This window comes from Anopheles merus, chromosome 2R, assembly GCF_017562075.2.
Source record: "Anopheles merus strain MAF chromosome 2R, AmerM5.1, whole genome shotgun sequence".
Taxonomy (NCBI): domain Eukaryota; kingdom Metazoa; phylum Arthropoda; class Insecta; order Diptera; family Culicidae; genus Anopheles; species Anopheles merus.
Genome location: NC_054082.1, coordinates 34,112,119 through 34,139,840, shown reverse-complemented (window position 1 = coordinate 34,139,840; position 27,722 = coordinate 34,112,119). Strand labels below are relative to the sequence as shown.

Sequence of the window (27,722 nt, the reverse complement as noted above, 5' to 3'; positions counted from 1 at the left end):
TTAGCTACCACGTATCGCGTTTCACTTCTTCCTCTTTTTTCTTTTTGCTCTATTCGGTAGGTCACGAAACGCACCCTTCCCCACAGAGTCTGTCTGTCTCTGCTCCATACCGCACACAGACACACACACACACACACACACACACACACACACACATAGTGCTCCCCGAAACGCTTGTTTTGCATGCTGCTAATGTCAGTGATGACGGTGCCGCTGATGACGGGAGCGCATTCGCCCCATCCCCATCTGCTCTGCAACCCCTATTACCCCAAGGGTGAAATCACATAAAGCAGCGAGAGAGAGAGAGAGAGAGGAAAGGAGAGAACCCTCGTTCCACATGCGCGTATCCGAACGTTTAGTGCTTGCTCTCTTCTTCGCATTCGCTCGTATTGGCGTGCTCTCGCGCAAAAATTGCTCTCGCGGGTACACGCGCGTTGCTGTGCGCGGATGAGCGAGCGAGTGAGCGAGCGCTCGCGAGCCTGAGTCCAGGCGTGTGCACCACGGGGGTAAAAGTTTCAGTCTCGCATTCTCGTCTCGGTACACAACGGGCGTGTGTGTTTGTCTCGGTGCGCGCAACCAGTCTCTGAACCCCCGGAGCCCATCTAACGCAACGGCAAACAAGCGTACCACAAACAGTCACACACGGGCCCCGAAGCAGGAAGAGTTCATAACCATCACCACCACAACAACAACAACAACAAAAAGCAAACCTTCCGCCCAGCCCGCCCCACCACCCTACCCACAGTGTAAACGATTGTGATCATCTCACGGTGCGTGTGTGTGTGTGTGTGTGTGTGTGTCTTTCTCTTTTCTATCCCACTCGGGAGGGAAGTTTCGTGCGTGCAAGTGTGTGCTTTCTCCTTTCCGTCGGTGCGTCGTCGTCGTCGTCGTCTTCCATTGTGAAAAGCGTTTTGCAATGCTCTAGCAGTGTGTTTGTCGGTTACGGTGTGCGCAAGAAAAAAAACCCTTGCTCTCTTCTAAAACCCTATCGAAAAAATGGATTTTTGTGCGACGCAGTTTGGTTCGTGTTTGGAACAAGCCCTTCCCTGTACAAATGCATCTTCGACTCTTTCGCCGAGTTTTGGTCTCCAGCCGTAGCTCTTCGCGAGTGACTACTGTGCGGGGAACGGGGCGCTGATGGATGCAGACGCTGCAAGACACATTAGTGTGACGCCTGTATACTTTGCTGCACGCAACAGTGCATTTCCCGTTGGCCAGCATTGGTGTACCCCGTTGCTCGTGGAAGGGGCTGAATGGCATCGATTTTATATTGATTCATCCCGTTTTTTCGACAAAACCTAAAGGTGTGCACTACAAGCAAGAGCGATTGTGAACAAGCGAAAAATGAGAAACAGAAACGCAGTCGAAACCATTCTTTTTGTCTTGCACGCATCCACATCTTCTGGGGTTTCGTTCACTTGGTCCCATTCCCACCCTCTACCTCACTCAAACACAAACATACACACTCACTCACTCACTCTTTCTCTCCTACTGTACACCCACACCCACCGCCGTAAACCGGCTCATCAGCTGCTGGTTGGGATTGGATGTCGAAAAACATCTGCTTTTCGAACTCGAATCGACCCCCTCTTTTTCCATACGCTTTCCCCCATTTTTATTTTCTTCTTCTTCTTAAACCATCTACCCCTTACTGGCATGGTGCTGCGAGCGCTGGGCTAATGCTCCTACGGCCATCTCCCAGAGCAACCCGCTGGGGTTGAAAAACAACAACAAAGCAGGCGTTCGCGCGGCACGGTTTCAGTTTGCGTTTGCGTTTTGCTCTCTAAAAAAGGGGTATCTTCTCTCTTTTCAAAACTCGGAGAGAGTTTTGTTCCTTTCCATCATCCCCTTGCGTAGGAAATGGGAAAAGAAAGGATGCTCTTTACAATTTCCAACAATTTTCGTACTATGCTACGACCTAGGTTCTTTTAGAGACAGTGTGTGAGTGAGTGTGTGTGTGTTCGGGTGCAATTCTAGTGACCTCTAGAGGGAATCCTATCTTGAATCGTGGTTAAAACCTCCTACTAGTTGGAAATGTTCTACATCACAGTGGCATCAAAAGTTGAAGAATTTGTGATCCATGTTTGACAGATTTTTTGGTTCGTTCTTTTGTTTCGTGAGAATGCGCCTCTTGGCTAGGCAGCCGTAGTAGAGAAGCTGATTTTGCTCACGTAAAAAGACGGATGCTTTACTCTCGGTAAAAGCGAGATGGATGTAAAACAAATCACTCTTTGCGTACCTAACCACAAACGGAACGAAGCGAGAGCGCATACAAACGACACTGCCACTCTGCGCAAACGGTGGCAATGATGGGAGGACGTGTACCGAGCTTCCTTCTGCCGATTGTGCCCACCTCCCATCAGCTGTGATCCCCCGTAGTTTTCATACATATCTTAAGCAAACGCGCTCTCTCTCTCTCTCTCATTTAAGAGCTGTCAAAATGATTGCAAATTTTGTTTCAGGAACATCAAAATTTAAGCTAGTAATAAGTTTGTTGAGTACAATTCCATAGTTTTGGGAAAGTTGAACATATCGTGCAGGTTGAAATTATCATTTAAATCTAGATTCTAGATAAAGTATGATATGTAGCTAGTTCTTCCAAAATGAAGAGAGAACACCCGCAAGAGAGCGACCAGTTTCATAACTTGGAGCGAGCAAAAAATCGGTCCCGAGCGTTCGAACAAGCGCTCCCCCGAAATGTTGGACCCCAGAAAGGAACGATTTCGATTTTGACAGCCAATCCGACGGCCTCAGACCACAAAAATATTCCTTCGAAAGCGTCCCACCATCATCTGATATCTTGCGTGATGTATTCCCATAAATTTGTGTGAATCATCATCATCATCATCAGCCTCGACGTCAGCATCTGTACACAGGTGTACAGTTTGTAAGGAAACAACAACAACAACAACAACAGCATGACGTATTCGATCTGTCAAAAAGTGGTCGCGTTCCTTGATATTTCCGGATTTAGAGTTTCGCAGCCACCAACAATGGTTCAACTATTTCCTGTTTTTCCCCATCATTTCCCCTAGGTTTTGCAGTTCATTGCGAAAAGTGCACGTGAGTGAGCTGCAGCTGTGTGCGATCTGATTGAAAATGAAAAGTTGATCGACGTTCGGTTCAGTTTTTAGTTGACTTATTCGAGCAATTCCAGCAAAGGATCCTGCGAAAGTCATGCAAAAAAAAAACTATCTAAAAAGAACCGACAGAGTGTGCATGTGCGAGGAAGTGTAGTGTAGTGGTGGCATACAAGAGGTGTATGCAAATTATCGTAAAGTGTGTCATACATACCGCAGTCACTGTTTTTCTTTTACACCCAACCCTGTTGCGAAGTGAATGAATGGGTGACGACGCTGGTAAACGTGCTGCCGTCCTTGTGCTCCGTATGACAGGTTCGCTCGCAGCACGCCAGAAGCATCCTTTTCCACAAATCAGCGCAAACCTAAAAATAGGAGAAAGTGCTTAATAACACAACCACAAGAAGAGATAAAAAAATATCCATTTGCATCGTCCTCGGGTGTAGGTTTTTGGTGCATTTGGTGTGTGGTGCGGTGTACCGGCGGGAACGCAAACACATGCGCGAGTGTCCTTTTTTCCTCTGTGCAGCAAGGTGGTTGGGTGTGCGTGTATGTGCGTGCGAGCAGTGTTGTCAGCTTGTGACCCAGTGGTAACTGCCAGCATTCCGCCCACCCAAAGTGGAGAAACCAGACCAACGCTAGCAATAAGCAAAAAAATAGAAATAAAGGGAAAACTCCGCGCTACGCGATTTATTATTCAGCAGTATTAGTTAGCTAGCTACCCGGTAAAAGGAGGTGGTGCGTAGATGTGTGTAGGCCGATTTGGAGGTTAGTGGACGGGAAACAGGAATCGCCAAAGCAGCGCCTGGAAACCACTGAACACGCGGGGGAAAAGCGCTTTTCGCACCACCACCACCACCACCACCACCATCATCACCCGTCTGGTTGGTTTGGAATTCAGCGATTCAGTCGAAGGAAGGACTGTGTATTTCGGAACGCTTCACGTGCGCAAAGAAGTCGAAGTAGGAACATCAGATTCCTTTTGCCTAGCTGAGGATTTCTGCTGTAAGGTAAGTTTGGGTTTTGTTGCTATATTTCTCGGAATAGGGAACACGATTGGAATTAGAGTTGGGACGCAATAATGAAATGTAACATGTCTAACGTGTAACTAATTAAATGGACATTGAGAACTGTCGCACGTGTGCGAGGACACTCCATCTATTGCAGATTGGAAGTAGGAACTCCTTTTTTGAGTAGATCTTTTCCTTCGGTGTTAACTGAACTACTCAAATAGTAGTTGTGTCGACTTCTGATAAGGCTCGATGCGAATCTCGGAACCGTCCTACGTCACATTAACTGGCCATTCGATTGTGTGATCTGATGACTTGCCGGATCCTGTCATTCGAGAGACAGAGAAGCAACAAAAAGGGAGCAGACTATCTGTACGTTGGTTTTTCTAGCATTAAAGCACTTTCAGGTCAAAAAGATGATCATAGCACATGAAATCAATTCCATCCTTAATCAATGTATTTCTTCCAAGAAGCTCATCAACTCTTATACCGACAGCACGGACCTACCACCTCTGATTGTCCTGCGCGTTCAAATAGTGACTCAATCATGGAGTCTCCAGCTCAGCTTCTGCCTGGCGTAGCTTATTGTTACGCTGATTGCAATTTCTTTTTAAACCCTCTACACCCCCTCCACATCTCAGCGGGACGAATGAGTCATCTTGGGAACAATTTTCTTCCCATCACTCCACTTTTTTGTTCCAAGCCTCCATGCCTTAGGAAGATGTGTGCGGCAGAAAGCTAAAAGCTTCCAAAACTTTATTTGCACACTTTCGACAGTTCACTATCCATCACGGCGGAGCGGAGAAGTTTCTGTTTTATTGCCCCCAAAATGCCGAACGGGGAATGAACGAACGCCACAATGACCGGTAAGTTCGTGAAGCCCCGGCAGTGTGTGATGGGTTCGTTGCTAGTCACCTTTACCAATCAAGACACCGCCGAACGAATGAATCATTCGGGAGAGGTGGGACAGTCGCAAAAAGAAAAACCGGTTCTGAACCATCGCAATGAAGATGGCCAATCAATGTGTTTTGATGTTCTGTTTGGTTGCGCACAGCCGGCTTCCATTTACATTTGTTTCAATATCGAACGATAGAAGCTTTTCGAAGCACTTTATTCCTCAATCAATTTGCACGATTCGATGACCGTAGAGGGATGGTCGTAACTCTTACCAGCGTTATGTCACGATCGGCCTTGAAACCTTATATCAGCAATAATCGAAAAAAGAACGAATAATTCGGTAAATAATTGCTATCAACGCTCGCTAAGCTAATCCATCTCACGCATATCACGACGCTCGAGTAGGACTTTCAACTCAGGTTGCTCGGGTTAGCGATAAGTAACCTACTTCTAGCACACCTGTTGTCGCACTGACCGTAACCGAAGATTCGGCGGAATAGAGAATCCGGTACATCTTATCTACGCAACACTGTATCATTGGTTGCGCTTCGTTTTCTGCTTCTTTCTTCTAACAATTCAGTGCAATCGCACTTAACGATTATCAGCATAATGATCGGTTTATGTGTGTGTGAGTGTGTATGTAATCGCACGCAGTAAATCAACAACCAACCTCTTGCGGCGTCTTTTTTTGTCCCAAAACAAGTTATTATCTAAAATCAAACCAGCTTGAACAGAAAAACCATGCACCAAGATAATAGGCCAGATAGCAGCCAAACACACAAGTGCGTTCGATGTCAATGGACCGATAAGAACCCGGCCAGTACTACCGCCATCGATGACCGCACACCGTAGCGAGCCCCCAGAACCTTTGACCGGCTCCGCGAGTGCACCGTGCACTGAGCTATCGCTAAAAATAAGTGCGCCGTACCATGACACGACCGGCAGGTGCGTCACAAATCAGGGAATACCTTGTGCGCCAGGTGTGATGTGTGTCCTAGGGGCCGCTAGGCTCGTGTGCAAGAGTGATTGTTACTGTTATCGGCTGTTATCGAGCCGCATCGCGCACCGAGTGAAGCACATGGCGGTCGGCCAATGTTTGGGTGGTAGCTGATATCGATAAGCAACAATACGGAAGAGGAACCGCGGCACCAGGACACCAGGTGTGCCTAGTAACGTGCGTAATGATTGCGAGGTGATTTGAACGGTCTCGCACGATGAAATGTTTGTTGGTTTTTTTCGGAAAAAAATCAATTCAACAAGGATCTGAATCTGTTGTTTTCCCAGAACAGACAACTGTAGTAGTAGCATACACACAGCCATCATACAAAAAAGGGTGGGGAGTCGATTATAGAATCTCATTGGAATTGATGAATGACTTTTTTAGGGTTTGGGAAAGGATTTCCAAGAATTTCATATTTGTCGTTATTATTGATTGAATTAGTTGAATCAGTTCAACATCCAGTAGAAATGATTATGGGAATATAACACTCATATAGTATCACAGTTTAACAGTTAAGTAGTACAACAGTATCAAGCCAGTTTAACAGCACAATATAACACGGCGGGTTCCAAGCATGCATTAGAGTAATTAAAAGACAGGAAAAATACCTTGCAACACGACAGCTTTGTAGTAGTTTTAGGTGGTGAAAAATGTCAAAAGAACCATCATAACATGGTTTCCCTATAAAATAGCACAAATTAAATACATTCCCTCAGAAACCACAACACTGCCTAACGGAATGAACAAAGTCGTGATGATATTGATGTCCATCGAACGATCACTACGCTCTCGCCCATGGATGGAGTTTAATCAATTTTGATGATTCTTTGGGCAACTCATAGACCATTTAACAACAGGCGCCTATCCACAACCCCCATCAAAAGGGATCGGGGGCAACAGATATGCATGCCTAGAGGGAGTGGAGTGCATGAAACAAATCCACGCTCTACGCCATTCTCGCCGTGATTGATTTGATAATCGATAGGAGAGCAGCACAACCACACGGCGGCAGATAAAGCTGTCCGATTTTTTGCCACACACACACTGCTGCAGTATAGCAAATTCATCGACGCTCAATGGTGGCCATTGCGGTTGATTTATCGGCAACGATATTGCATCGACCGGGAAAAGGGGTTTGTCTTGCTTTATTGACCATTCATCCACCGTCCAGAAGAACGTCCAAGCACCGAACACAACCGGGCTAGATATAGATGGATGGACAAAGCTAACGTGCAATTATTATGCCCTCACGGTACATGCCACCCCCCGTCTTTTCACGCCACTCTGTCCACCTACGGTTTGTCGAAAGAACCCTCCACTGATTGAGCATTGTTTAGCAGAGCCTTAACGCCACAGGAAACACAGTTGTGCTATCGTGTCACTGGCACGGGCGCGAAATTCCTCCACTCGCTAATCCGTCGCTCGCACTTTTGCTTTCCGTTGGCCGCTTACGCGCTTATTTCTCTTTTCCCTGTTACGCCCGAGTCTGAGACAGCCTGACACTTTTTATGTGTCACCTTCTCCAGTCCTAAGTACACTTGCACTTGAGCAGCGGAGCGCAGCACCGAGGAAGCCTCTTACTGGGGGCTCTCCGGACGTTCGTAACCAAAGAACGCTATTCCTGCACGGGTTTCTCGACCGTCGCCTCGTGGCAGCAAGGTTAACATCTTTATTTTTTTTTTACGTAATTCCCATTGCCATTGGCGTTTCCTTCGATTATCGTTCCGAAATGGCTTCCCGGTTTAATGTGCAAGCGGCGGCTCCGGTTCCACCAGTATGTGGCGCGGGTGGGTTGGGGGTGTGGGGCCGATGACTTTTGCACGAGGACCATTTTTGTCGTAACCGTTAGAGGCGAGAGCACGTTGGCGGTACTTCTTGCCTCGTTGGCTCGTTACATGAGGTTTTTCGTTTGTTCCTAGTCTGCTCACAGCAAGCTTCTGTTCGTTAATTTTCTTTACGTTCTCCTCTAAGCCCACCGTGGTCGGTGGCGGTGGAGGGGACACTCCCGGGAGCATCAGATTGCTTGCCTTTGCGTTGCGTAATTAAAAGATGTCCTCGGGTGTGATATAAGATTTCTTTCGCCAACAACCCACCCGAGCTTTGAGGGTTTGCAATGGGAACATAAAAACTGATAAAGGTCAATTACGATTTCTCGGAAACTATTGCAGGGAAACCCTGCGAAGGATTTTAATAAGCAATGTATTGGGCAGGAAGATACGATTTGTGCTTAGGATACTCGAAGACACCCATGCTGCATCTTTAATGTTATAATTAGGTTAGTTTTGAAAAGGTTCTAATAGATAAAATGGTCATGTTACGATGATTAAACCGAATGGCTTTAAAGTCGTGTTTAGTATTATTGATAATGTCCGTAAAATAATTAACAAATGCGACGATGTCAACTATCAAATGCAAATAAATATATTTGTAATAAAATAAGCGGATACTGAACGAGCCACTAAGCAAAGAATGAAGTCAGAAAATAAATTCCTCCCAAATTCCCGACAGGCAGAAAACCAATCGCATAATATATATTGCAACGATCAACTAGCGGAGAGATTGATCGAATGTTTGCGAACTTAGTCATGCCGGCGGTATGGCACACATCACGAGCTTTGTTAGCCTACCTCAACAAACGATTAGTCAACAATTTGCCCATTGATTGCCCCACCACCAACCGCAGCTCCACAGAGCTCATCTCTGCTGCCGTGCGGCGTGTGCATTATATTTCTTCCTGCACCCTCTAACCACTATCAATCGAATCCATCCCCCTCCCCCCCCCCCCCCTCAGACCAAAGACATCCGTTTCCGATGAAATACGGTACGCCGCACAAATCATGGGAAAATCGCACAACTGTTTTGTGCTCGCGACAGGAAACGGGTTGCTACCGTTGTTTGAATGCAATCGATCTCCGGAACGGCGTGTTGGATTTCTTGATTGTCGTCGCGGTGTCCTGTTTACTGTGTACACGATAGTGAGTGTCTAGCATGGCAGACAGGGCGTGGATTATGGCTGTGCATTTTTCATGCATCAACTAGCCACTCCCCTGGCACATTCCATAATTGTTTTCCCTTGCACTTCGGTGCACTTTTCTTGTGTGCCAATTGCACCGAAAACGATAAGCTAAAACTACAACAGTAGAGAATCGAAATGAAACAAAACTTCCCCAAAACTATGAATCAAATTCAGATGAATGCACTTTGCAGGATTATGGTTGCTAAAAATATGTGATAAAACGAATGGCGAGAAGCGGAGAAGAGCACACGAAGCACGATGCAATTACAAAAAAAAGAGAGAGAGCACACCACAACATCTGCTCTGTCCGCCTCCGTAGTTCAAGTGCAAACCTCTCAAGCCCACACTTTCCCCTCCACCTGCATGGTACAGTGAGAGCTTTCTTCACTGCCATACCGAAGCAGAAATGGAAGGACGCGAAACAAATTACTTGCTTCGCGAAACGTTAATGATTCAAAAGCGTAACACTTTTCTGTTGGCCGGATTGTGTTGGCTCCGTTTCTAAGCTGCCCCGGGTGTGTTGTACAGCCTAACGGAAGCGAATGTACACTCCCCGTCCGTATCGGTGACTAACATGCAGCCTCCATCCTTGTGCCCCGACCCAAACCGACCCGAAGCGCAACGCCACTCTCTGCCTTGTGCGCTGTTTTTAACCGTACCAGTGGATTTGGGTCCCCATCCTATGTGTTGCAGGCGTAGCAAATGGAGAACAAGACACACACAGAGCGAACCGATAAAATGGCTCAGACACAGCTGGGCAGGAAAAAAAACCGCTCCAGCAGCGATCTACGAGTGCAGCTGCACTCGGTGCACCAGGAACCAAACCGGCCGCGCGAGAGTTTATCATCCATGTTGGGGTTGGTGCTGGTTGGGTGCTACCATCATGCTGTGGCGCAATGGCGCTGGCAGGGGGAGGCGGCTGCTTACGATTCTTTGTTTTCGGTTGGGTTTCGCCGGCTGTGGGTGCGGCGCGCGTGTGTCTGCTGGCGGGTGCGGCGCGCGGATAACGCTCTCAAGGGCACTCTCAAATGAACTTCAATGAATGGAAAAATGTGCAGAAAATGGAAAGCTTTATTCCGATGAGACAGGGAAAAGTGGAAGTGTGGTTGTTTCGCCCACTGTTTTCGCGAGTCGAGTGACGGTAACTCATTTTCAATCACCAGAAAAACTGGAGCCAAGCACGAATTATACCAAAAATCTGAATTCATTTGCAAAGTAAACCGGAAGGGGGCTACATTTTCTGCAGTCAAAGCTAAGCACGACCTAACTTATTCGATTTCCTCAACTCACAAACCTCAACCTCAGCTGTAAGCTCATCTATTTCTAAATAGTATCGCGTTTCTTCGTCAACACGCTGCTCGGAACAATCCCCCCCTCTCTGTTTCATACCGTGATGGAGTAGAAGAGAGAATCAATTTAACCTTCCATTTTCACACCGAAAGGAAATCAGTGCCTGCAAGGAATGCGGAGAATGTAAACGAGCATACCTTTTAAAAAATTAACAACACCACCAAGCTCCGCTTTCAACCGTACGCCTCGCTTAGCTTTTTATCGGCAGCCACAGGACGTACACAACCGAACTGTCCAACTGATGATAGGCCACAAACTGGCTTCAAGCCCCATTTTTTACCAACCTCAGTTTGGGGTAAAGTGACACTAACCAGCGTCAATTTGCAGGGGTTTCCTCCTTTTGGAAACATGTTTTTCTTTTTTATCAAACTCTTCGCTCGCACTACCATCAGCTTTGTGCTTCACGTTCCGCGTCTGCTGTCTTTCCCACCTTTCGATGCCGGTTTTAGCATCTTTCCATGTTGGTGCCGCACGATGCTACGGTACAACAAACAAACAATCAAAACAAAACAAGAAAAAAACACACATACACCAATTCATAGCTTTAATGGCACCATCGCTTTTGGGCCTGTGGCAAAGTGTCATCAACGTTTCCCATTTCTTGGTTAAGCCTCTGGCAGACAGCAGCAACCAGAGCACACGGAAGGCGAAACTGCCATCCCGGGGCGGATAGCTGTCGGTTGGTCTAACCGGCGCTATTAAATTTATCACTGTCACCCAGTGTCAGTCAGGTCCGGTTCCCCTTCGGCCAGGTGCGGCCACCCGTCCCGCCGTTTTTCCGATGATCTTCCGGATGATCGAACCGATACGTTTTCCCCGCAAAGCGTGTGTATGTGCATGTTCTAAAGCAAAACTTTAGCAATACCGTTAAAGAATAGAACGAACCGGCAAACAAAGAATTTCAACCCGCTTCTGGCACTCCTATGCTCAGCCCTTCCGCCAGGCAATCCGGTTGCAGGAGGACCTGCTAAAATATTCCATTCGTAGTTTGAGTTCGGCTACCGGGGCGGCTGCGCTCTCTCTCTCTCTCTCTCTCTCTCTCTCTCTCTCTCTCTCTCTCTCTCTCTTCTCTCTTTCTCTTTCTCTCTCTCTCTCTCTCTCTGTATGGTTTAACGATCAAAGCCGACTAAAAATTCGTTTTGAAGTTCAACGTTCAAGGACCTGCGGGAGGCTGACTGGTTGCTTCGTTTGCGGGTTCTTTTTGTCCTTCGCGGCCGAGCGCCGGTTGGAACTTGCCATCAACAACAACAAAAAAAAAGGGCTACCCAACCGAACGTACGACCAAACGACATACGCTTTTATGAGCTTCTATGAATAGCAGATCGGCAAACTGACGGCATAATAAAGTGCCGCCCGGTTGCATGCAGTGGATGCATCGGTGGCGTACATTCTTGCCACCACACATCTGTGTGTGTGTGTGTGTGTGTGTGTGTGTGTGTGTGTGTGTGTGTGTGTGTGTGTGGTGTGTGTGTGTGTGTATGTGCGTGTGTGTGTGTGTGTGTGTGTGTGTGTGTGTGTGTGTGTGTGTGTGTGTGTGTGTGTTTGTGTGTATGTGTGTGTATGTGTGTGTGTGTGTGTGTGTGTGTGTGTGTGTGTGTGTGTGTGTGTGTGTGTGTGTGTGTGTGTGTGTGTGTGTGTGTGTGTGGTGTGTGTGTGTGTGTGTGTGTGTGTGTGTGTGTGTGTGTGTGTGTGTGTGTGTGTGTGTGTGTGTGTGTGTGTGTGTGTGTGTGTGTGTGTGTGTGTGTGTGTGTGTGTGTGTGTGTGTGTGTGTGTGTGTGTGTGTGTGTGTGTGTGTGTGTGTGTGTGTGTGTGTGTGTGTGGGAAAGCAACATGCATCCTCTCTTTCTCTTACGTTGTTGCAGGCATGGACGGCTGGAGTCATTTTGCTCTTGGAAAAAGTTCTAAATACACCATTTGGGTACCAAAGCATACGGTTTTCAGATGTCACTGTTTTGGAAAACGATTTCACCTGAAGGTCTTTCTACAGTCGGTGGCTGGGGAGTTGACGTGTGTGCTCGTGAACCGTTGGGTAATGGGGAACGTGTCCACAAACGACCACTACCACAGCTCCATCGCCCTTTTTGTACACCTCCGGTGGGAATGGTTCCAAGTCGGGGCTGCATTACACGTGTCTAAAAAAACACAAATCGATATGCAAATATTGCTCCCTCTTGCCCGCTTCCCTGAAGCTACTGCCCTGTCCCAACTTCTTCAACACGCCACCTACCTTCCCGTGCTCACGTTTCCTTCCGTTTGCACCGCTCGGAAAGGTGATCGCGTTTGCAACAGAACGGCAACGCAAGCACGGCCTGTCTAGTTCTGTAAAATGGATAGCATTTCCGGCCGGGCTCCGAACCGGACCTCCCGAAAGCTCACGTCGTCTCACGCAATGAGGAGAACGCGAAACAAACGCCCAGCACGACTACAATGTTTCAGCAGCCCGGTTTCCTTCCGCCCTGATGTGTGCGAATGAGAATTATGTGGAGGGCCGTTTTGCCTACCGGAATTGTAGAGTTTTTGTTTTTCTGTCCCCCGTTTCATCACTTTTCCATTTTGTGTCCACGTATGTAATGCTGGTTGAACGGACAATCGGCCGCTGAAGGATACTTGACTAAAATGGGTATGTAAACCCCCAAAGGGAGCATTTTCACAGCGTCTTTCGAATACACAGTAGACAACAAGAACCTCCTAAACATAGCTGTTCTCCACCATTATCACGAAACGGTTTCCCATTCTCTTTCTGCTGCTCTCGCCTTTTTGACTAAACTTCGCCTGTGACACAAAACAAAAATAGCGGAAGGCATTGCTTCATGTTCCAAAGTGTGTAAAACACGGTCGCACCACCATACTGCACACACACACACACTCGCACTGCCAGCTGCCACCATGCTTCTTACACCACGCCCCCGCTGTTGGAGCTCCTGGAGCAGCGGAAACTGCATCGAAAACTTGTCGCTGCAATAAAGTTCCCCTTTCCTGCGTACCGTGCTGCCAGGGGTCAAGGCTTTCCGGATCCGGAGGAAGAGACGAAAAGTTAAAACTACTAACATTTTCTTCCAACTGGTGGGTGAGCGTGGTTTCAAGTGTGATTGGATTTCTTTCAACACGGACGTGCTGCAGTTTGTGCTGAGAACTTACTATCCCCCTCCCCCCCCCCCCCGCACGCGAGGGAAAGAAAGTTAGCTTTAAAACATTAACGATCAGGCTAGGTCGGGCTGAGGCTGCCTTTTACAACAATATTCTTTGACTTTCAATAAGGCGTAAGGCACATATTGTAGAAGTTGTTCATTTCTGTTCTGTCATGGAAATAGGAGCTGTAGCACACGGCGGGGTTATAGGGTTTTGCAGGTCACTTTCCAATATGCACTTCATTACAGGGTTATCCCAGTCAGTTTCGAATGTAAACATTGTTATTCACCGCGTGCAAGATGTTAATCCACATCGATTTGACGTTTCTTTTTGATCATAATATCTTTTACTTTCTTCAGCATGATTTTCAACACGACTTAAGCTGAGTTGAGTTTGACAGTTATTTGTTATGTGTTGAAAATCATGTGTTGAAACTGAAATTTCATTTTGAAGCAAATAAACCGTTTGACAGCTGTTGAAAAACATCTTCGATGCGGTGTGTAACAATGTTTACATTAAAAAGTGCACGACTTCGAAAACGCTGTAATGAAATTTCAGATTTTACACATAATTTTCAATACATCACAAATAACTATCAAACTCAATCCAGCTTGAGACGAGTTGAAAATCATACTAAAGAACTTAAAAATTATGATGATGGAAATGAAATATCAGATTGATGTAGATTAGCATCATGCACGCGGTGAACAGCAACTTTTACATTCGAAACTGATTTGGAAACCCCTTTATTCCTTGCTACTTACAGCAGCATTGAAAAAACGCAATTTGATAATTGCAATTTACCATAACAAAGCAGCAGATGGAAGAACAACAAACCCACATCAAAGTGCTGTGTTTATTGATATTTGATTATGACACATGTTCACCTCGCGGTAAAGCGGATCGATTATGCTTATCGTCAAAATCCTTTCAATGTGATTGGTTATTGGTGTGGTGCATAATTTAACATAAATCGCACGTGCGGTTAAATAAACAGAGCACCAGCTGGCAGCTACCGTTGCGCTACATTAACACGCCCATCAGTCGAGTAGCTTTGCGGTTCACAACTAACACACATTCACACGATGCTTTAAAGTTCTGTACTGTTTTTTTTAATGAAATGATCTTTCTCTTTCGCTTCGTTACAGTCTGCGTTACGTCTCCTCCCAGTAAAGCATCCTGGAAGGATAGCCGCACACGGTGCGGGTGGTGTAGTGGCGATCGCCTCGCCCGGTCAGCACGATGGACAGCGGTATGATGACCGGCAAAACAAACAGTGACAGTGCTATGCTCGGAAGCATAGGTCATACCCACGGTCACCCACACAATCCGCTGCGACAGCATTGTCATCCATCACCGGCATCACTACAGCAGCAGCAGCAGCAGCAGCAGTCCAACTCCCAGCAGCATCTGCACCATCACCATCATCACCAGCAGCAGCACCATCCCACGGACAGCCTGACGGAGGTGTCGGTCGTGGACATTAACGCATCGTTGGCCGCATCGGCCCCGCTCATATCACCACACGTTGCGGCGTCCGTGCATCCGATCATCGTACCGGCGGCGTCGACGGCGACAACAGCCCCAGGCACTGGTGCCAGCGCACCCGGGCACGTGCCCAGCTTCTGCAACATTCTGAACGCCTCCAACAGCAGTGACCTGCAGGCGGTGGCGTACAATTCGCTCACGCAAAACGTGCGCTGCAAATCCCCACCGACGCTGGTTGATAATCTAAAGAACGGGACAATCGGGTAAGCAAACAACAAACATGCCAAATGGGAGGACTGCTGAAGATAGTAGTGCAGCGTTTGGTGGGATTATCTGCTGAAGATGATGCAATATGGCTGACGAAGGTCATACTTTAAAGCTTCGTACTTTATCTAGCGCATTCGTAATGTATTGAGCATATGGAGAGGCAATGTAAATCATTTCGTGCTCTTGACCTACTGCAAGGGATAGAGTCATGTGCCCCTAGTGCACTGCCTGCCGTGGTAGTAGACCCTGATGTAAGCCACTGTATCAGGTGAAGCGCTTACAGAGATTAAGACGTACTTCAAACAAGCCATTCACTCCATCAAATCCCTGCGATAAGATAGCTGCAAGGCACAAATATTGCATAAGATGATAATCATGAAAGATGCTTTCCTTATTTACAAAAGATGTCGGCTCCAGCAGCCGCTATTCAGAATTCACCAAAACAAATTGCCAGCACACATGCACGCCAATGTTCGCAGTTGCCTAATTCTTTCCCCATACAGCCTACAGTGTTTACACTTATTTGCCTCTAGTGTTTCTCACACTATAGCCTCCCTCGGATTGAAATCAATGTGTGTTTGGGTAGGGAGAAAAACAGACCATCAGAAATGCCGCTTTTTTTGTGCAGATCGATGAAAATAGTTTCCCCCTTATAGTTCATTGCTGTGTCTGCAATGCATCAGCGGCAGTGGCTTTATGGTTTTCAAAATAAACAGTAATAACTTTTCATTGCTCAAACGAATCCATTGGGATTGGTTTTGACTTCCCTTACTTTGGGCTTGGTTAAGTCAAAAGCATAGCATAGCATCGCATCGGTCATCAGAGTGCTGGCGAATCAGTGGTGCAGTCCGTTTTACTATATGCAGACAATAAGGTATAAGACAATCCTGCCGCAAAGGAACATCCATCTACTCTAGCGCTTAATTATTCACCAAGCGTCTTCATTTTTTTTGTTCGCCATTTCTTTGGAAGTGGAAAAACCAGAGCAAGCGATAATGAAGGCACACTGTCAATACTAGGAAATAGACCACCAGGGTGTGTCCAGGGTAAGACATTCTGTGCCGGTGATCGAACATAAAGCGTCCGTTAGTCCGGCAAGTCTTCAAGGGCTGCGGCATCGGTTTGGGAGCAGAACGCCATCGACGGAAAGACTGTTTCTTCTTTCAATTTTTACTTAAAAGCAGATTTAATGTGGTTCGTAAAGTTCTATTAAGCATCACTGTTGATGCAAAATGTCATTTTTATCCGTTTGTTTTATCACAAAAATAAAATGAAGCCATGATAGCCAGCTAGTCAATAAATTAGTTCCTAAATGTTGGGCTATGCGTATGCAATTCCCTTCACGAAGGATACGCCTGGTGCCGCACTGCCATGTTTTGCCGCCATTGCACACAAACCACAAAGTCCCAAACACCACAAAAATGCAAATCTTTACACACTCAGTCAACTCCACTGCTGGGAGAGAAAAAAAAACCAGCGCGACTGGACAACAAGCCAAGACGTGTCCGCCCAGAACCGATGACGCATTCAGGAAGCTCCTGCAAAGCGAAGAAACTCGATTGAAACTGAGACCACGATGCCTTCAACGGTGGTAGACCATTGCTAGGCACGCTGTGTCGCTTGCCAGGATGGTCGTTGGGAATGTGGGGATGCGCTTAATTCGATTGTACTCGTTCTGATCCGAGCAGAGCGGGGCTGGCGCCGTGTGCATGTGTGACTCTGCAAGTGGACCGGCCGATGGTCGCGCCGATGGTATCCCGGAAATTGTACCGGAGATGACGGTGGAAGCGGTGATGCTGCAATTTAATTTAGAGTGCAATCGTGTTCCGACTAACGGTGCACGGTGCAGTCGTGGGTTGGGAAATGGGTTGAAGCAAAGTTTTTCACGTCATTTGACGATCAGTGCACAAACTGATAGGGAAAGAAGGAAAGTGGGCGGAAATGCAAAAAAGCTAGCAGCGAATGAATGTATCATAACTTTGAGGCAAACTTAAGTTCTCTCATCTCTCTTGAGCTGTGCTGTTGCGAGCTATAAGCACAATCAATGGGAGGAAAACTATGATTTAGTCGCACGTGCAAAAACGTTTATTACAGATCTTTTTGAAACATTCTTTCCGTTAATTACAGACTTTTGCAGTGCGTTACAATACAGCAGCTTTTGTTGGATGAGACTTTGATATGGCCATTTTGATAGGTGATTAATTACTTCTCCAGCTGTCAGATAAGAACATCATCTGCTTAACGATCGTACGCTAGCTACGTCATCTAAACTTCAGCTATATATTTATTCAATTGAAAGTTCCACCCTGTGCAATAATAAAAACTCTCACTTAAAACCAAACAATCACACACCTCTGATGCAACGATGTTTTTTTTGTGCACCTTTGTGCACCACCTCTTTGTATGTATGTATTTGTGCTCCACTAGCCGGCACCACTGCAAGAAGCACTACGCTCTATCAACTATCCTCCACCCACACGCGTTGTCAGCGCACCCGGGGGCACACCGATAGGAAATTAAATCTAAATTGAGTTTAATTGACTCCAACAAACCAACACACGGCACGGTGTCGCACCGTTGACGCGCGATGCACCGCCATCGAGCAAACCAAAGGTGATGTGTGTCCATCAGAAGTCAATTACTTTGCACCGGCTGGGCCACCCCAAACGGGAAGCTCTCGGTGAGCTCTCGGAGCACTTCCTTCGCTTATTCTTGGCTTCATTTTACTTCTTCTCCCTCATCTGCCCGGTTCGTGTACGCCACAATGCGGCACAACTAATCGAAGCCGTGGTTTTCACTGCCGGGAGAAATCACACGAACAGTTCTTTGCTTCCCAGAACAAGCACAAACACTAAAACAAAAACACACACACTCACTTGCCCTTCGAGCCTAATTGAGTGAGATCGAGTCTAATGTGAACGATGGACTCATGATCTCGGGAGAAGGACCCCGGACGCCAGATCGAATCTTTGCGGAACCACAGTATGTTAGAACGGTTCCAGCTGATCGGTGCTCTGTTGAAGTGTCGTGTTGTGTGAACATTGAAAGTGCGATCGACCATGGACATGGAAGTGGCTGTCGACGCCAAGGAGCATCCCCACAGTGGAGCACCAGCGGACGGTCCGGTGCGTGAGCTGCCCGCACTCATTTGCGTCCGTCCAACTTCACCCGGTGGTGGATCGGCGTTCCGATTAGGAGCATTACCACCGTCGGGATGCAGCAGCCTGGAAGATCTGGACGACACGGTCGAAGGGACGACGATCTATCAGCTCAGTTGCGACAATCACTACAACCTAAACTTTTACGCCAACCGCTGCGATTCCGGGTCGGATGCGGGCAGCATGAAGAACTTCAAAAACCATCCGACGACCGTCTGGGTGAAGAGGTAGTTTGACCCTGACTCATTTCTAGTGTTTGTGTGTGTGCCAGACGATAATGTGTTTTGTGCGTGCATTTGATAAGCAAGTAGTGCACACTGCTATGCCCTCACACTCTGCCCGCTGGGTTGACTAACCCAATTTGGGAACTGGGGTAGGATTTGTTTGACAAGCTGCTGCTGCTGCATGGTCGGGTTTGGTTGGGTTGGAAAGGGTACGTAAATATCAACACCGATTGGACGTACGCACCTCCAGCTGACACCCAAATGCGTTTAGCATGTTATGTCTTTCTACACAACAGACTTCATACCAAATCCTACACACCCAGGGTACGTGGCGGTGAAGGCCTACGATTTCCATCACGTTCCTCGAACTACGGGTCAATGCAACTCGCAGCGTAGAAGGTCGATTTAGCGCTTTGCCCTAAAAAACGGAACTCACTTTCTACGCCAAACGTACCACTTAGTGTTCGTTCATTGAGGAGCCTCAGTGCGTCAATTGCGAGTTATTTTCCCTGTTTAAATGATTTCAATATGAATCATTATTTCAATATTGAAATGAATCAATATTTCAAATAAAAATTGCGCATTTTTTGCGACGTTTATATCACCATTAATTGTTTTAATGACAAACTATTAGGTTTTCAATTTTAACTGTTCGTTTAACGAGTTGCAACAGAATGTTGAATGATTCACCCGACCAGTATTGACTAGTGGCTAATTATTGCAGCCATACTTTATCGTTAAGGAATAACATTTCCAATCTGCGTATTTTTAAGTAAACAAATGTCTTTCTTCTTCTTTCCTTCATTCACCTCCTATGAGCAATATGTACAGCATATGCTAACCAAAAACCTAACCAAAACCCGAGAACTAACCAAAAACCGTTTCATTTCAATTGCACTGTAAACAACCCAATGTGAACCCAGATCGAGCACCTGGTTTCCCCCGTTACACGATCAAAAACAGTTCAGGGTTTCTTGCCATTTTCCCCCCTTTTCACGGTACATGGCACACCGCAGCAGCGGGCAACCGCAATCTACCCAAAACAATACTTCAGAATTAAAATAAGAAACAGCATGCCATCGATCGCCTGGTCGGTTGGTTCACTGGCGTTGCGATCCGTTCGTTTCCTCTTTTTTCCTTGTTTTGCTCGTCAGTTGGGCGGTGCATCAACGGCCCGCCGGAACATCCCTCTCCTCGTGGCGGAAGGTGCGATACGGTCGGTCACTTGGTGTGGTTTTATTTTTAAAATTCGGCATTCTTCTCAAACATCCCTCCCCTCCGCCCACCCCAGGTTTGAACACGTTTGATCGGTTTGAAGTGCATGTGTACCGAGCTAGACGGCAAGCCTAGGGCAACGCATAAACAACGAATACCGGAAATTTATAATCGCTCGCGTGCGATAGTAAAAAAGCCAAAAAGTAAAACATTATTAAACCACGCAGCTTTACAAACCCCAAAAACAATCTCACTGAGTGACGTACCCCGCGGGGCAAACGGGTCTTGCTGGTGTAATTCCAATGCATGTCACGGTCGTGGTCGTGTGAGGGTCACATTTGGACTTTGGTTTTTTGTATATGCCGGGTGCTTTGCTTGTTCCTCGGTTGCCTAACCTTAGCCGTCGTCTTGGATTGTTCAGTCTTCTATTTCAATCGATTGAGTAATGTGAGCGAACTGTGAGCGGCTTCTTATCAACGGGCCTGCTTGCAATGACATTGAACCCACCCGCCCGGTCCAGTGGTTCCAGAGACAGTTCTGAGCCACCAGCACCAGCGTTTTGGTGGAATTTACACATCATCATTCCACCAGGTCGACCGGTGGACTCCCTCGTTGATTTTTTTTTGCCACTAACGAAATCGATTCATTTGGTTTGACATCACGATTGTTGCCGCCTCAAAAACGGTGATGCGAAAATCGCGTTTTCAACCCGTTTCACATATCTCCAAGAGCCTCTGAAGGTCTGAAGGTGCTCAAGGAAGTATCCATTCATTCCTGATTGACGCCTCCTCCATCGCTACCGCCAGGTGATCGGGGAGGGGGGGGGGGTTAGCCGTCCACGACAATAAGTAATCAGAAATTGCTGCCGAGCGATTAGCGCAGTACCAACAATGCCCCAATATGCGGTCGATGGTTATCAGTAGCAGCAAACGGCAGGACGCGTCCTGCTGCACGATCTTTGCCTTTTAGTGTACCATTGGCCGTTTTAAGGTGTGGACTGTAGTGGCGTTAGAGAGCTAGGCGACGGAAACGGTTCCTGAGGCACTTCCAACCCGGCGGGGAAATACAAAGAAACGGAATGACGCTCCCATCCGAACTCTGGTGAGGTGAATGGTTGGTGGGAAAGAAATAAAAGTTGTATTCTGAAAGTGAGCTGTGTGTAACGTTGTGGTTGATGCTCCTGTTTTGTAGTTTTGGGGTTAATGAGTTACTTCAGAGCTTCTGAAAATACGCGTACAAACATCTAGACGTTAACAAACATCCTATCTGAATCAAGAATTAGCGCTTGTTACACTGTTCCGAGAAGTCGAGTGAAGTAGTCCTCTGGTATGATCCCATCGTATGCAACCAAAACGCCGCAGTGTTTATGTAAATACAGTAATTAGAAATGATGTCACTGTTTGTAACGCGTGGATAAGCATGATACATGATCCTGCTTTTACTAACTGCACTGACGTGTGACACCAGTTGACCGGAATCGTCCATCCGCTGTGAAACGAATTCGGGATGGAGAAATTTAATCGCCTCCGGTCACGATTCCACCTCTCCCGCATTACTACAGGGATCACACACACGTGCCACCTCCTGGTGTGAAGGGCAATAGTTTGACACGGTATGAAGGACGGTGGCATAATGTTAATTAAAATTTCCACCCAATGTTTCTACCTCATCCACTGGGGACCGACACATCCTTTCGAGTGAGCGCGCGTGCTGAATGTGGGCATCGATTTATTACTTTCTAGTTATGCTTTTGCTTTCTATCGTTTTCTTACCATTAATAAGGAAACATTCTAACCATCGCCGCACGGTAAAGCTTCTCCTCAACTCGCGCACGGGCAGTGAGACACAGCTTTCAAAGCATAACGTCTACCACCCCGCTACTGGCATATGCTTACCATAACATCGAACACAAACAAACAGAGAGAGAGAACCAAACTCTAGCTCTTATAATTAGATCGATGTTTGGGCAGTGTGTCGCGTGGCGAGGATCCATTTTTGTTGTTGTGATTCCGGCTCCGCTAGACCGTAAAGTAGGAAGTCAGCCTGTTTTGCGTAACGAAAGGGAACCAAAGCAAACATTTGCGGTCCGTACCAGTGGCAGTTCACAGCGTCAGGTCGGAAGGAGGAAAAGGCAACAGTTAAAGCGTTATACAAATCATTCCGCACGCCGAAAACGACTAGCGAGTTGTAATTTATGCCCGTCTAAACGGGCTTACGGCGACACACAAACGATCGCATTATGGAAGGCTACCACTATGCCCGACCTTCTTTGGCCGCTTTTTTCCGCGCCCGTAAACAGGTTAGAACAGGGCAAGGAAACTTCCCTTCCCGGTGGAGAATTCAAATAAAAATCATTAGCAATGAAAATATCCCCCCATTGTGTGTCGTCTCGAAGCGCGACGATAAAACGCAAAGTTTACGCAATTTTTGCCGACGCCCAAATGAATTCTAATGGGCCTCCTTTTCAACACCCCAAACCAGCGGGAGGTTTTTTTGTATTAATTATTATGACTCCAATTCGTCACCGTTACTGTACGCCACAGGAAATGGAAGAGAAGATGGTCACGGGGGAGGGGAGCGAACTGGTTAATCGAGATTAAGCACCCTAATGCCGGGAGTGTTCTGCCGGCCCGGCATGACGAATTAATTGACGCTTGGCAAGTGTGTGTTTTTTTTTGCCTGCCTACATTACACACACTAATTGTTGATGCTCATTAAACTCTCATCGGGCTGCTGCTTGCAACCGGGTTACCGGGAGGAGAGTTTCAACTTCATTTATGAGTTTCAGATTATTACACACCCGTTAAGCGTGAAGCAAAATACACAACAAAGCTTTTAGAGGTTTTGCTTTTCTGTGTTTTAACAAACACGGTTTGCATCAAAGTTTCATCGAACTAATCGCTCATTACGGTTTTGTTTTTGTTTTCATTTTCCCTTCTCCAGGAACTCCCAAAGCGCTCTCTGCAACGGAGCCATCATGACAAACGGACAGACGAAGGACTCGAATCTGGCGCACGGGCTGGTGCGCAAGGTGCTGAACAACAGCGATGGAAATGGACAGAAAAAGCCAATGGTAAGCAACGTTTGGCACTCTTCCCCTACTCGCTCGATCAAGCTAATCTTTTCGTAACTTTGGCACCGGGCTGTCAGGTATCACTCACGCATCTACCAAAGAGACCTCCGATCGACATCCAGTTCATGGACATGTCGTACTCGGTGTCCGAGGGGCACAAGCGAGGCTACAAAACCATACTGAAAGGCATCAACGGGAAGTTCCGTTCCGGGGAGCTGACCGCCATCATGGGACCGTCCGGTGCTGGCAAAAGCACACTCATGAACATTCTCGCCGGCTACAAGTAAGCACTTCGCGTTGACCGCTCCGCCCCTTAAACGCCGGGACTCATTTTTGCCTCCAAACATTCACCCCAACCATTGCAGAACATCGCATCTCAGCGGTTCGGTGCTGATCAACGGCAAGGAGCGCAACCTGCGCAAGTTCCGCAAGCTGTCCTGCTACATCATGCAGGACGACCGGCTGCTGCCCTACCTGACCGTGCGCGAGGCGATGATGGTGTCGGCCAACCTGAAGCTCGGCAAGGATATTTCCGTCTCGGCGAAGCGTGCCGTCGTGGAGGAGATCATCGAAACGCTCGGGCTGCTCGATGCGGCCAGCACGCTCACGCTCAACCTGTCCGGCGGCCAGCGCAAGCGGCTGTCGATTGCGCTCGAGCTCGTCAACAACCCGCCGGTCATGTTCTTCGACGAGCCGACGAGCGGGCTGGACAGTTCCACCTGCTCGCAGCTGATCGCGCTGCTGAAGTCGCTGGCGCGCGGCGGCCGCACGATCGTCTGCACCATCCACCAGCCCTCCGCCCGGATATTCGAGCTGTTCGACAATCTGTACGTGCTGGCCGAGGGACAGTGCATCTATCAGGGGCGCGTGAACGGTCTGGTACCGTTTCTGGCCTCGCTCGGGCTCGAGTGTCCGAGCTATCACAATCCGGCTAACTATGGTAATTCGCCAGCTGGGATTGGTACGTTGCCCGCATGATAATAACCGGCTCTTCCTGCTTTCCTTTTTTTTCCAGTGATGGAGGTGGCGTGCGGGGAGCATGGCGACTGGAACAGCAAGCTGGTGACCGCGGTGAACAACGGCAAATGCAACAACTACAATCAACCGCTCGCGCACAGCAAGAGCACCTCCAACAAGAACGTATCGCTGGACGGCACGGCACCCGGTGCGACCGAGCGGGAGGACGAGCTGGCGCTGCTGAAAACGGTCGTCAGCACTGGCGACTACACGGCCATCAGTATGCCCCCCGCCGGCAACGCCGCAGCACCCGAGGCGCAGCTGAACAACGAAAGCAAACAACCGGCGGGCGGCACGGAACGGAAACCAATGCTTGGCAATGGGGCAGAAGCGGCTTCTGCCGCTTCCCAGTCCACGACCACCACCACCACCACCACCGCTACGACCGCTGTCGGTGGTACGGGTGCATCGGTCAACCCGTCGTCCGATGCAACCGGCCCACTGCTGCCGGCCGTGGTGGTACCGCCAGCCGGGCCGGCCCAAACGCAGCCCGGTTGCAAGGCGACCTGCACCACCTCACTGCTCGACTCGACCGAAAGCGTCAGCATAACGGTGCCGAAGAAGCAGGCCGGCTTTCCCACCTCGGGCTGGATGCAGTTCTGGATACTGCTCAAGCGCACCATGATCACGATCATGCGCGATCAGACGCTGACGCAGATGCGGCTGCTGTCGCACGTGATCGTCGGCGCGATCATCGGCATGATCTATTACGACATCGGGAACGACGCGTCGAAAATTATGAGCAATGCCGGGTGCATCTTCTTCACCACGATGTTCACCATGTTCACCGCCATGATGCCGACGATACTTACCTGTAAGTGTGGAGGGAGGTTGTGTCCAAGACCCTCCTAACGACCTAACTAACCTATCATCTGCCTGTTCTCCCACTTCACTCCTCAGTTCCCACGGAAATGGCCGTGTTTGTGCGGGAGCATCTCAACTACTGGTACTCGCTCAAGTCGTTCTACTTCGCCAAAACGATCGCAGATCTTCCATTTCAGGTAATGCTTGCTACATTGTGACATTGTGACATTGCTGCCGGAACTGGACAATCTCATCTACTTCCCAACTTTACAGGTACTGTTCACCAGCGTGTACGTGATCGTCGTGTACTATCTCACCTCCCAGCCGATGGACCCGAAGCGGGTGGGCATGTTCGTGCTGATCTGCATTCTCACCTCGCTCGTCGCCCAAAGCCTCGGGCTGCTGATCGGTGCCGGCATGAGCGTGGAAACGGGCGTCTTTCTCGGCCCGGTCTCCACCATCCCGATCATCCTGTTCTCCGGGTTCTTCGTCAACTTCGACGTCATCCCGAGCTACCTGCAGTGGGTCACGTACGTCAGCTACGTGCGGTACGGGTTCGAGGGCGCGATGGTGTCGGTGTACGGGATGGAGCGGGAGAAGCTTGCCTGCACCGAAATCTACTGCCACTTCCGCAGCCCGAAGAAGTTCCTCGAGGAGATGTCGATGGATAACGCGGAGTACTGGATCGATGCCACCGCCCTATTCGGCTTCTTTATCGCGCTGCGCGTCATCGCGTACTTTGTGCTGCGCTGGAAACTGCATTCCATCCGTTAAACGCAAATCGGAAATCGCTTCCCCCCCTCCCCCTCCAACTCGATACAAAAGCCCCTGGACAGAGAGCAAACCGTAAAACAAATCACATCATCCAACACTAAGGGGCAAAGTGCTCGACGGAAGGATACCATTGGGAGTACCCATGGCCCCACACCCTTCACACTGCTCGCCAGCTCGCTCATCACCGCTAAAACCACCACGTGTTGCTTGCTTGCCTGCCCATGTTGCTGTTCTTGCCCCGCCGATCTACCGACTTGAAACGGAAGTAGCCAAAGTAGCGCCCCGAGCGACATCAACCTCACACAACACACAAACAAAACACACACACCACAGCCTTTCACAGTGAAGGAAGCAGGAAGCGAAGGTGGGTCTTACGCCTTCGGTTTTGTACTTGTATTTACCGACAGACTAGCAACAGTGCATCTGGGTCACCTCCGCTCTGCACCACTCTGTCCATTATTAGCCTGTGCAGGGCCAGGATGCTGTGGGAGTGTTTCTTTTCCAGCTCCGTTACACAATCCTTCTCCCTTTTAGCAAGGCAAAGTCTTTTCCTACTCTAGATGTATATTTTAACTGACAGAAGAGCTCGTGCTCTATGTAACGTATCGTATTGTCGACCTCCAGCAGACGACAGTACCCCTTTTTCCCGGTAGTGCAATATAGCAAGCAATAGAGGAAAAGAGGGATGATTAGGGCGGCTAAATAGAGAATGTTCAACCCTGTTGTACAACAGACCATACAAAACAGACCAATCACATAACACACCCAAACATTCACACACACACACACACACACACACATGCTCACTCTTTCTCTCTTTCAACCCCCATAAAGGCTACAGACATTTAGAAGCAGTCGCGCAGTCCCATTAATCGATGTCCTTTAAAAAGAAAGTATTACAGTAGTATTTATACCTCCCCCGGTTCAGAACTATGACGTGAAGTGGAAAGCAAAAGTCAAACCGTACGCAAAACGCTTAATAATAGCATGCAAGCATTACTAGAAACAAAAGTATAGTAAAACAAAACACACAAACATCGTATAATCAAGAAGAAAGAGGAAATCATACAACCATAAAGAACACACAAATCACATAAGCGATGATGAGTCCCCAAACAAAACAAAAAGGTTACAAAGAAAACAAAAATAAAAAATGAAACGAAAACAAAACACATTTATGCATATAAGGTGGGATAGAAAGTTTTTTGAATCCGCTCGTATAGGCAACCAAAAACGTATATAGAACAGCGTAGCATATAGATGAAACAGACGATTGCGAGAAAGAGAGAAAGAGGGAGCACGAGAGAGTGAGCAAGAGCGAGAAGATAAAAGCGAAGGCACCCGATATAGTAAACAACAAGAAGAGGTGAAAGAAGAAATTAGCAATCCGGTACATAGTTTAGTGCAAATTTTAGTCAAAAGAAAGTTTTACTTTTACATAATTCGGCAAAAAATGAGACAAGAAAATATAATTAAATGATGAAATTAGGAAAACAAACAAAATCGTTACTTGATTGCGGAAAATCATTAAGGAAGTGAAGAAGAATGCAAAACAAAACGAAAAACCAAAAAAAAAATCAACCTTTTTTCTGTTTCTAAATCGTTAAGAAACAAAATTAACACAAAATATTTTCAGTTCGGTAAAACAAAATCACACGAAAAACGTCCGTGCTATGGGAAGGAAACGTTTTGTTTCGTAACTTTATTTCTCTCTTTTAAAGGTGTTTGCGATTTGCGGTAACACAAAAACACAGCAACAAAAAATACACAACCACGCAAGAAAAGTAGCGAAAACAGAGATCGTATGCATAAAAAGAACCAAACGTAATAAGCAAAACCGAGACCACAGCGCAACCCACACATTAGGAGCCAGCCGGCGGCAGCAGCTGGACGATATCAGCCAATGAATGAATCATGTTGTTTTTCCCGCCCGACATAGAAACATAGGAAAAGGGCACGCCACTTTAGTTTAGTATGTAAGTCCCAGCGGTGCGTGTGGGCGTGCGTGGGCTGTAGGTAGGGGCGGCCGAATATTCGGGAATTGAAATTAAAACGAACCGACTGCAAAAAGAGACGCAATTTGGAAAGGGTTTTCAGGGTTAAGGGTTAAGGTTGGGTGAGCCATCGAAGCGTGCGTATAGAGCAACCGAGGACGGTAGGATAGGAATATGTCGTAGGGAGAACAGTGCTTTGTTGCCCTAATCGGAAACGTTTATATTC

At 47.6% G+C, this 27,722-nt stretch overlaps 1 protein-coding gene across 6 annotated transcripts; it reads left to right on the top strand.

The window, feature by feature from the left end:
- Positions 1–534: 534 nt before the first annotated feature.
- On the top strand, positions 535–26,508 carry LOC121603702 (ATP-binding cassette sub-family G member 1-like). Of its 6 annotated transcripts, none has more exons than XM_041932818.1 (9): positions 535–746; positions 3,036–4,090; positions 14,631–15,233; positions 22,778–22,907; positions 22,985–23,190; positions 23,273–23,847; positions 23,923–24,738; positions 24,825–24,925; positions 25,002–26,508. In XM_041932818.1, exons 3-9 carry the CDS (start codon positions 14,725–14,727, stop codon positions 25,500–25,502), a joined length of 2,838 nt encoding a protein of 945 aa, XP_041788752.1. In that variant the 5' UTR covers positions 535–746; positions 3,036–4,090; positions 14,631–14,724; the 3' UTR covers positions 25,503–26,508. The 6 variants fall into 6 exon arrangements, with proteins under 6 accessions (XP_041788752.1, XP_041788751.1, XP_041788754.1 ...); XM_041932817.1 differs by having other exon boundaries at positions 535–770; XM_041932820.1 differs by lacking the exon at positions 535–746 and adding an exon at positions 1,029–1,304.
- Positions 26,509–27,722: the final 1,214 nt, after the last annotated feature.

Excerpts from the sequence above, each read along its gene's own strand:
- LOC121603702 (XM_041932818.1), top strand. The coding sequence starts at position 14,725 with ATGGACAGCGGTATGATGACCGGCAAAACAAACAGTGACAGTGCTATG. Across the intron at positions 22,908-22,984 it reads ATGGACAGAAAAAGCCAATG|GTATCACTCACGCATCTACC; the intron begins GTAAGCAACGTT and ends CCGGGCTGTCAG. Across the intron at positions 23,191-23,272 it reads AACATTCTCGCCGGCTACAA|AACATCGCATCTCAGCGGTT; the intron begins GTAAGCACTTCG and ends CAACCATTGCAG.